The sequence below is a fragment of the Falco cherrug genome, chromosome 3 (genome assembly GCF_023634085.1).
Source record: "Falco cherrug isolate bFalChe1 chromosome 3, bFalChe1.pri, whole genome shotgun sequence".
Lineage (NCBI taxonomy): Eukaryota > Metazoa > Chordata > Aves > Falconiformes > Falconidae > Falco > Falco cherrug.
The window spans coordinates 96,390,638-96,401,558 of NC_073699.1; the positions used below are offsets into that span (position 1 = coordinate 96,390,638).

The following is a 10,921-nucleotide window of genomic DNA, read 5'->3' on the forward strand; positions in this document are numbered from 1 at the left end:
AATGACATGAACTTTCCTGAATGCATCCCTGGAACTGCACTGTGCATCCTGCTAAACGGTGTCTCTCAGAAACATGATCTACTTCTGTGAATGGGAGCGGATTGGTTGTGTCAGATAGCTTCCCCCTGAAAGACACAAAGGAAAACCCTAGAAATCCAGAAAAAATGCCAGAAAACCCTCAGGAAAAAAACCCCAAACCAGTCTCAGAAATCAGGTTCTGCTCTGCTGCATCATCAGCATCTACAGAACAGCTCTGACTCCCACCCATGGAGCTCAGAGGAAATCTTGTCTCTGTCTTTAAAGATGCTAATCTGTACCCCAAAGCAAGGAGGTTGACGACTTAAAGCTCAGTAAGCCCAAGGCAGCCAAGTTTCTGCACACCTTGTTTGCAGCATGTAGTGTATTTGAAAAGCCCAGAGGTAACCTGCCTTCGGAAGAGGAGCAAGGGCTGGGCAGGTTGCTCAGACTCTCCCCGGAGACCTTGGGCAGGACTGGGTGGACACAGGTAGCCATGGAACAGGATAGCGTGCCAGGCTCTGTCCTCCCAGCAGGAAGAGATGGGACCACGGAACGATGCCCACGTGTAGCTGCACCTGTCGGATATGTGACATATGGCTGCACTTGGTGGGTACAGCATTGAAAAACCTTGTCACGCGGCCTCTTGTCTTTGGGAAGCATCCATTCAGCACTCGACCTTTTAAACTTTGCTGTTAAGAGGCTGCTGGTTTGGTACAAAGGGCAGCCTCAGCATGGGGACAGGTGGCACTTTACTTCAGTAGAGCCCTTGTAGTCCATATGAAGCTGGAGCCACAGGTGGCCAAAGTTTGAAAGCACTTTTTTCCTCCCTCCCTCTATGACTTTGCCATAACAACTGGAATTTGTTAGATGAAGGAGCCTGCCGCAGCACAGGCTGCAGGCTGGCGAGAGGCTCCTCTCATATGCTCAAGGTGGGACCAGAAACCAGGCTTGAAAGTGGTGATTAATGGAAGAGAAGCTGCTTACTTAGGGACCAAACAGAGCACATCATTCTTCAGGATGCTGCTTCACTTGAGAAACACTCTTCTAAAGCCAATCCTGCAGCTATATAAACCCTATATAAAGGAGGATTTAGATTTCAGCATTTTTTTTTTGTTACAGAAGCTCGCATCGCCTTTACATTTATAGGTCTTGGAGACAAAACTATGTACAGCACTAGACTTTATCCATCTGGTCTTTTATCTGAAAAAATGTAACGTAAAGATAACTTGTCCCAGACACTTGTGCATGAAAGGCAGCAAAGCAAAGACAGGCAGCAATAACCTTTAGAGTGGTTTTATTCATTCTGGTGCTACAGATGATGCAATGAGATCATCGCTACCATAGCTTTTACTGTGCTTAAACAGCTGTCACATCTATTAGAAATAAGTCCACACTCAAAAAGTAGCATCTTAACAGAATTGGCTAAGTTTTCTTAACTGATGTACAAAGTTCTGCTTAAAAGGCTGTGTTTAAAAGCATAGCATAAAGATTTAAGCGTACAGCTACAGTGACAAGTTTTATACCAGTAATATTAACAGCACAAAACCCCCACAGCTTATCTGAATGTTTTAGTACACTTGAAGCTTGAGTTGTGGTTTTCCAACTCCTCTAAAATCAATATTAAATGGAGCAACTTGCAGCTTTAAAATTGTCTTTGACTTTCTCATCTTCCCTGATTTCCAAATTTTTTAGTCATTTGGTTTGGCCTCATTCCCCTCCAAAATATTGCTTTTTCTTTTAAACTTAGAGGGCTGTAAATCTTGATTTTTATTCTACATGCCAAATGCTTCAATACGTTTTGGAGTACAGATGAGAAGGCTCCATTCTGTAAACAGGCAGAGCTGTTTACATTCCTAAACTCAAACTTTGCACCAGTCTTTCTGGGTAGTAACCTTTTTTCTTTTAAGGTTAGTATGTGGGCTAATTCTGAAAATGATGTTGCTCACCTGAATCTGTTCTTCTCAGTAATTTAAAACACCTGGTAATAAAGTTGCCAAAAAAGTTTAACAAAAGCCAAGTCAGGTATACAACAAGTACCCTAAAAAACAAGGTAAGCTAGCTGCAGATGAATTCACTTAGTCTTTTTGTAAATTCCAGCTTCACATGGCTTGAATTTTTAAAGTGCTGACCAATCCACTGCCGAAACAGGATGCTATTAGCTAAATTCCTGTGGGGCTCAATTTCACAGATCAGACTGTACACATTGTTTTCTTAAAAATACAAAATGAAAAAAAATATACTACACCAGAAATAATTATTTTAAAAACTTGCGTATTTGTGCACTACGCTTTGCAAGTAAGATTTGTTTGCCAGTTTGATGATAGCATTACAAGGTTCTGTGTGTTGAAACCAACTAGCCAGCTGCTCACCTTAACTTTCATGGTGCTTTGCTTTTAACCATGATTTCAAGTTTATTGAAAGGGTACAGTAGCATGCTATTACATAACAAAAATATACATAAACCAGATTTTTTTTTTTAAATATTTCAATGCCTTCATTGAAATTTAACTTCAAAAGTTAAAGATACTTGGTAACTTAATAATAAATTTTATAACCCTGACCCTGTGTCTACCTAGCTCCCTTGCTCAGCATGCACAGTTTGGGGATGGGTTCCATTCCCCAGTACTAGGCAGCTTTCAAAATATCCCGGTTGTAAACCAGCAGTACTCCTCAGTTTCTTCTTCTTCTTCCTAGCTTAATCAAGACATAATTCAATTAGCTAAGAATTTTGGGATGCAAGTCTTTATGTGTTCTCTGTTTAGCTGAGGGAGTCTGGAAATTTTGTTTTCTGACCTCTCAGTTTTGTTGGTTGCTTCATTTCCAGAACAGTGCTGTCATGGGGAGTTACCATTGCAGAGAGAAAAATGGCTAGGTGAAGTCCCTTGGAAGTAGGAGAAAGGTCTAATAGAGGTGCAGTACAAAAAGGCAGCCAGGGAAGGTGCACTCAATGCTGACCTGCACTGCTAAGCAGCTGGGATGTTGCATTTTAGACAGGATGGAGCAGTATTTACAGGTAAAGCACATTTCTGCAGCAGTACCTGCGCAGTACTGGTCTGACCAGCTTGCCAGACCCCTTTAGATAAAAAACAATTTCACTGCAAATGGTTTTCAGGACCACATACGTTAACCCTGACAGCCACATGATGCTGGGCATGCTTGTGGGGGGTCACCTGAGCCTTCTTGCCTCCAGGTTGAGTGTTGCAGGGGAGTGGTTCTCAGGGGCAATGGGGCTATACCTGGGCTCTCCTTTTTGCACAGAAAGGCTGGACAGTCTGTACTCTTGATGCAGGGGATCAAAAAGAAACACGAAGTCAGCATGCAGGTTTTTCATTTATTTCAGAGGACCCTAGATGTTCTTTCCATACCTCAAATGCATCATAGCAGGTGAATAGACCATTCAGGTAAATTTTTCTGCAAATTGTCTTGCTTTTATTCCTTCCATTTTCTGTCATTTCTTTCAGTTGACTATAATCTATAGCCACCTTCCTTAATTTTTTTTCCTCCATTACCCAACAAACTTTTTTTCTTACAGATGGACTGTTTTCTCTCAAAGCTTGAGGCATCTGGCAGAAGTTGTGGCTATAAGGGGACAGCACCCACTGTCAGAGGAGGGTATTGACTTCCAGAGGTGCTGTGCCTCCACGTTGCCTGCTCCCAGGGTGTTAGGGGCTCAGCTCCTCATGCCATTTTTAGAGATTTTGGAGGGGCTGGTTTGAAATTGTATGCAGGATATACTTCACTCAGCACAGCTCCAGAAAGACGTTTTTGGGGAATAAGCTGTTGTGGTGTACTGCTGCTTCACCTCTCCTCAAATCCCAAATCACCAAGCTTAGCATGCACGTGGTTAGCACAAGAATATGTTTTCCCATTTGCACGTATTTGCCATGTAATCAATATTCAGTACTCTCAAACCTGAAGGTCTGGCCTTCATGCTCAGCGTAGCTGTTCCCCAGCACTGGCCCATACCGATAGGTCTCCACACTCTCCACCGGTTTGGACTTTGTGGGGCCTGGGTCATGCTGGTAGAGCAACGCGGACTTTATCATCCCAAAGTCTTCCTGAATCTTCATCCCTGAATAGATAGCGCCCGAGACATTTTCTGCCATGTGGGTATAGCTCTGAAGATTTTTCATCTCGCAGAGGTTGTCACTGTATTTCAGCGTGGCTGGCTTGTAAGCCTGGTAGGACACCTTGGTGGTGGTTGTGATGACTGTTTGCAGTGGTGGGGCTATGGGGGAGGGGCTGGGACCGTACCGGCAGGGGTAGTCACCACCGCAGTAAGGGTAGTTAGTGCTTGTTTGCATCTGTCCGTAGTCACTCCGGTCTCCGCTGCCAGTTTTCCCCCAAGCTGGTTTCAGTCCGTAATGTCTACCAGGGGTATCAAAGCTCTTGTCATGGGCAGTCGCAGCACTGCAGTGAGATCCAGTCAGACCGAGGGGGTCCGCATCAACGGCAGGGCTTGTCAGGTCTTTGTAAAACGTCGGGTAGGGGCCGGAGCCTATAAAAGTAGGAACTCCAAACTCGTAGCTGGGTGGCCTGGGCACGTAAATCTTTGGATTGGGGCACTTCGGGTATGGTGATAGCTGATCCTCTTGGAAGCTGGCGGAGTCATAAGATGCTTTGTAGAGGTCGGTGTTTTGCAGCGAAGGGTAAGGCTGGGCTGGAATTGAAAAATTGGTGTCTGTGACGATACCGACCCGTTCTGGGCCATCCATGCAGGGCAGATTCTGTAGGTTGTTGGTGCAGCCACCACTGTCGTGGTACCTTCCTGCCTGACAAGGACAAGTAGATCTTTGAGATTCAGGGATCAACTGCCTGCACACACGTATGTGTCTCAACACTTGTGCCATTGCTCATTTCAGCCCAAGATGCACAGACGTAGCATGGCATAAAGTTTTCTTCTGCTCTAGCATCCCCAGTACATGCTTATGACACCTTTTTAATTGACTGAAAATCTTCACTTATGACACCTTTTTAATTGACTAATGACTGACTTACCTCTGTGTTTAGAGGTTTCTTTTTCTGGGAAAGGTGAAAAGAGGACATTTGCTTCTTAATTGCACTTCGTCTTGCCTCTGCCTCCAACTTACTTTCTGGCCTGGGGTGGTCGTGGACTCCTTTAGCCTAAATTAGAATTAACAAAGAATTAGATGCAAACTAAAATGGGGTAAGAGAAGAGAAAATGCAGTAAGTAGGATGAGAGGTAGCCACAACATGGCCTGTGGTTTGGCACAAGAACCAACACGGAGAGAACACGGAGGAGAAAACTAAACAAGGAGGGATTAAATGTAAAAATAAATATATGCAATAAATCATGATTTGCAGGTAGGTAGAAGGAAAAAGTAAGGGAGAAGTCAGTGACTACTGCAAAGCTGATGAAGCAAAGGTGTTACCTATGTGTGACATTTGGCAGTAACTAATTAGAACCAAGGGAAAAAAATATAAATCTGGTTCAGTTGGTTTTCTGCAGTCTAGGATAGCTGTTCTACTTTATAAAAGCCATTGCTAAAATAGCATAAATAAGTTTTAAAGAGGTTTCATGCCACCAGATGAAAAGTGTTCTGTACTCTAAAACCAATAAACAACTCCTAAATAGGACTGAAAAGTATCTCCTGGAAAGCTACTCAAAGATGCTCTGCTATTGAAACATCTGTGGGTATGCAGATCTGTGCATCCAAAGCTACACCAATATATGATGAAACTCTATAGTCTGCATGTCCTTCCCCATGACATTGCCCTGAATGGACCTACATATAGTCCCTAACACAAAGTAGGAAAGTTAATATTGTTCTTAAAATGCTGGCCTTTCTCAAACAGAAATTACCTTCTAAGCAAGGTTTTATCAACGTTTCGATGGTAAAAATCTTCAGTTCTCACATGTCTAATGGAATATCTGAAGAATAATAATACTACAGGTGAGTATTTGGAAAGGTGGACAGTTTGCTTCCATTTACTGACTGGACAACAGAATTCACCACTGTGTGGGCTGAGGAAAAAAAAAAACCCACCATCCAGCAGAAAATGTAATCTGATAAAACAGAAGCTTTGTGTGAAATTTTTGTCCTAATATTACAAAAAAAAATCAACATGAAATTTCAGATTTTAGCTTTCTAAATTTCCTTTTTTTTCTGGCAAATTTTTAAATCCTCTTAAAACTGAAAGGTTGTTTTCACATGAAATAGAATTCTCAAATTTCAGCTTGTGCAATTTAAGTAAAGCTTTACTTTCCCTGTTTATTCATTTTAATAGGAAATAAGTATTAGGTCCTTGGTGAGACTCAGTTGTCAGACATGCAGGACAACCTTTTTGTCCATATTTGTGTACTGTGAACAGGAGAATTTTAGGCATCAATAATGATGCTCGAATTGGATATAGTTAACTCTCAAGTACCGCTTTTAAAGACACAGCCAAATGTTACTGTTTTATTTTTTCTTGAGATGCTTGTACTACAGAGGAATTCAGTCATGGACGAGAACTCCAGTGCTCGCCATGCTTGGTGTTAAAAAAACAAAAACAACAAGGAGAAATCTCTCTGCTCACTCTATATAATTTATGTACATGTGTGCACATATGTATGCATGCTTTTTACCTGGAAAAATATTGCTTTGCCATCAAGCCTCCAGAAGTTAGTGACCGGGTAGCCACTGTGTCCTCGGCAAGGAATCAGCTCAAGGGCTGAGTTACAGTTGGGGCAGGCTTTCTCTGTGAACAGAGGGAAAGAAACTTCTGAAGCCACTGGTTAAAGGTGAGGACAGTGTTCAAGAGTAAACTGAGCCCAAGGGCAATATGATCAGCCCTCACTGAAATTCAAATCGAAGTATGATGTCCAAGGAAACACGATGTAGACCACCAAGCATAAGGAATGATGTGAACTAGAGCTGCACACTTGGTATGATGCCAACGGGTTCGAGTATTTTAGACCCATTTTCCCTTAAGTATTTACAAACAGACATTGGTGAAATTTAGAGATAAATGCATCCAATGAAGTCTTTGCAACTATGCCTTAGTCTGCATGCAAGTAAGGGTGATCCCAATTTAGAAATCACACCCAGCTGGAAGGAATGAGGTCCCTCGGGCATCCCCCCTCCCTTCGGGTGCCTCTTACTTTGTTGCTTCTGCCGAGCCTTGTCGCATATGGCAGGGCGAAGCTGCAGCCTGGCCCCGCCAGGCAGAGCACAGCTCCGGGCACACACCACCACCCCCAAGCAGGACTTCTTGAGGATCTGGCAGTTGTGGTTGTTGGTGTTGCGCATGGCCCAGCCGCTGAGGTGTCTCTGCGCGTTCTTCTCCTCGCTGGAGTAGATGAGTCGCACGTAGCCATCGGGCCATTCCTGGAAGGCATCGAAGTGCTTGGGCTCCTGCAGCAGGGTGAGCAGGGGTGGGAGGGCAGGGCAGCAAGGGGGAGAGCAAGAGAATATTAGCAGGATACCTCAACCTGATGTTTTTGCCCTGTTACAAAACACATAGTGGGGAAAAAGGGCTTTTTCTGTGGCTACCCATGCAGCAGAAAGAGAAGTCAGAAATGCTCTATAAAAGGGGAAAGGCAGCCTGAGCTTCCACATCTTAAAGTCAGGATCATTTCCTCTCTTGCATCGTGATCCATAACAACACGGTCTGTTGTTACAGATGCCTCTTTGCAGCAAGGTTATCCAGCTGTAAGAGATCAGCCTTGTTACCAAAACGTACTGACTAAGCTACCACCAATGCACCCAGGCAGGACAGAAACTGCCCTGCTCATGCAAATTCTTGTTGTGGGACTGTGCACCTGCAGGCTGGAAAAGAGAAATTTTAGCTAAGGAATGGTTTCTTAAAGTCCATCTAATATGGCCATCTGAATAAGGCCTCTGTCAGAACTAAAAATAAATTGCCATTACAAATATACTTTCAATATATGATTTGGGATTTCACTGGCTTTCTGGAGTTCCTTATAAAAACATAATTACAAGCACAATAAAAGAACTACTAATATTTTAAACTCCAAATGCAGTGTAATTAAAGAGTTCCTATAATACACGTTTAACACAGAGATGGACCACATGTGAGCCATCCCAGTGACTGCATGTAAACTACCAGCACTTACCGCTTTAAACCATTCTATAATTGCACAGGCTCTGTAAAATTAAATAAACTCTAAGGTGAAAAAAGCTATGAACTAAAAATGCATGTGGAGCTCACAACTAGAGAAAAGCAGAGTGGACCCTGACAATAAAGTGTCACATCAACAAACCAACAAAATATTTAGATAGCTTGAATGATAGTAACAGAAAATATTCAGGCCAAGCATCTTTTCAACAGTTCTGTGAATGCAGGAGAGAGAAACTGACCAAAGAGCAGAGCAAAAAGTTGTTTGAGGAGTTCATACCCAGCTGGCCAAAGCTGCTTATCAAATCCATATTTTTATTACAATTCCTTGTGTAAGGACCACTGCAGCCCAACCACTTATACATGGAAAGACGTGCTGGAGAAATAAAGCAACTGTAAAACGAAGCTTTGCTGGGAGGAGGGGTTCCCCTGGCACCCCAGCCACCAGACCCATGCTACAGCCAGCTGAGCATTTGTCCCTCACACCCCCCCAACCCGGTACCTGCGGCAGCTTAGGGTCGTTGATGTCCCAGGTGAGCTTCATGCCAGGAAGCAACTGCAGGTGGCAACTCCCGCTGTTTTATGCCGTCGGGAGGTGGGGGGGGGGGGGGGGGCTGTCCCAGCCGGCCCCGCAGGCGGGGCAGCGCCGCCACCGCCCTTCACCCCCGCACCTGGGAGGGGCAGGGGGTGCGCTCCCCCCACCCCCCCCCTCCCCCGCAGGTTCCGCTGCTGTTCCCTGCAGGCAGCGGGGTAGCCAAGGGGGTCTTGCTCCAATCCGCCCCCCAGCACTTGGGCTCGTCAGCTCTGCAACTTCCAGCAGGGCCTGGGTCCCGTCCGGCAGGAGCCGGGCTGTGCCGCCCGCCGCCGTAGGGCGGGGGGTGCCCACGGGGTGCCCACCCCCGGGCGCATCCCTGTCCGCATCCCTGCCAGCCCGGGGTGCCCCAGATGCCGGGTTTTGAGGGCGGCTCGGAGCTGCCTGCAGCTGGAAGGGGCCCTGGAGGGAACCAAAGGCACAAAATAACCTGCTTTCCCCTACTGCAGGTGTACGGCGGCTCTTTGGATTTAGGTGGGAGCGGAGCGCTCGGTGTCACTGGGCACGTTGTCCCTCCACGCTTTTTTCTGAGAGAAAAAGTTCAAACCCAACATTAAGAGTCAACGCCATCTCGTTGATCAGCAGGTTTTAACTGATTAGTAACTTATAGGTATCATTTTTTTCTTCTTTTGGGAAGAAAGAGCTGATGGGTTTAAGGGTTTTGTAGGTTTTTTTGCGTTGTCGTGTGTTTGTGGTGTATTTTTTTGGGGTTTTTTTTTGGGGGGGGGTGGGTTGGGGTTCTTTTTGGGGGGACCTTGCTTTTATCTCTGAGCAACAGAAAAAAATAAAAAAATGAAAGCATGCTTAACATCACAGAGACAAAACCGCTGAAAGCCTGGTGTTGCTATAATCCTTTAAACAATTCTACCTGTTCCGAAGGGTTTTTCTCATTCACTTCCATCTCCTCTGGTCCCGCTCTAAAAAACCTACTGAACTTTTTACTTTTAGCTGTGCGATGTAAGAAACCAGCCTGTGCCCCCCCCCCCCCCCCCCCCCCCCCCCCCCCAGCCGGCAGGGCGCAGCCCGGCTGGGATGCCCACGGCCGCCCCCCACACAGCTGCGGCTTATTTAGCGCGGGGGGGAAAAGCCGCTTTTTTTTTTCCCTTTATCCCCCCCTCCTCTCCATCCCTGGTCGGGGGGAGTTGGGGCTGCGGGAAGCGCTGCGGACCGTCTCCCCTCCAGCCCCGCCGCGGGCGCATCCAGGAGCAGCTGGTGAGGGGTGCGGGGGGGGCCGGCAGCCCCCGAGGGTCCTTCCCCGCCGCTCCGTGGCCCAGGTGCGCGGCGCCGCCCGGGAGGGGGGCGGCCGGGGGGGTACCTGCTGGGCTCCGCGGCGGCTTCTGCGGGGGCTTCCAGGAGCATCGGGGCTGGGAATGCGGCGGGGTGTGTGTGTGGGATATTTGAAACTTTCCTTAGGAATTAAGGCAGGAAAAACCAGCCTTTGGGAAGGGAGAGGGCGAGTAAGCGGTCTTCAGCTTTTGGACAGGAAAAGTGTTGTTGTCTCCCCCCCCCCCCCCTTTTTTTTCTCTCAAAGGAAGAAAAAAGTGAAGAACGGCATAGAGAAGTGAATGGTGATATGGCAGCCAGGATGGAAGACTACGTAAATATCTTTTAAATGTATCTTTAGCTTTATCTTACAAACAGTTATATATATTTAAATATGTAGTCTTCACTGGATATGGTGTGACCTAGAATTTTTATTGAAAGGGGTCTGCTGCACCTCCCATATCACATTAATATTTTTGTTAGTACGGGGGAAAAGAGCGATTGTAACAGTTGCGGGACATGGTAAGAATTATAAAATGAGTGTACTAAAGGAGTTGCTTGTTAATCAGCATCCTTTGAGATTACTCGGTTTGAAAGGTCCTGTCTCTTTTGGAGATAGAGACTGATGTTTCGCCTTCAGATGTAATGGCAAAATGAAAGCAGAGAAACGAATGAAGCAAAACCAAATAAAAAGCCTACAACTTTAAAAATAGTGCTACTAGTTATTTTCTCATCATCAGTGCTGCAACACTTTAATGCCAGCTGACGTGGCTTGTGAGTGGTTTGCTTCCCCTCCCTCTGCAGCTTGAATCGCTTCTCACCGACGCTTTCAAGGGGAAGGGGTTTCAGAAAATCAGCGAATTGCTTCAAGAGAGAGAAGTAGAACCTCCCCAGAAATACAGCAAAGCTCTCTTCAACCAGCTAGACAAAGCACTGAGAAAGGCAAGTATCATAAATTATCTGAAC

General features: G+C 45.6%; 1 protein-coding gene across 1 annotated transcript; it reads right to left on the bottom strand.

Moving 5' to 3' along the window:
* Positions 1-3,908: 3,908 nt before the first annotated feature.
* On the bottom strand, positions 3,909-8,644 carry GCM2 (glial cells missing transcription factor 2). The gene is made up of 5 exons (XM_005434896.2): positions 8,603-8,644; positions 7,124-7,376; positions 6,608-6,720; positions 5,017-5,142; positions 3,909-4,790 (listed from the first exon to the last, which is right to left on the bottom strand). The coding sequence occupies exons 1-5, from the start codon at positions 8,642-8,644 to the stop codon at positions 3,909-3,911; spliced, it is 1,416 nt and encodes a 471-aa protein (XP_005434953.1).
* Positions 8,645-10,921: the final 2,277 nt, after the last annotated feature.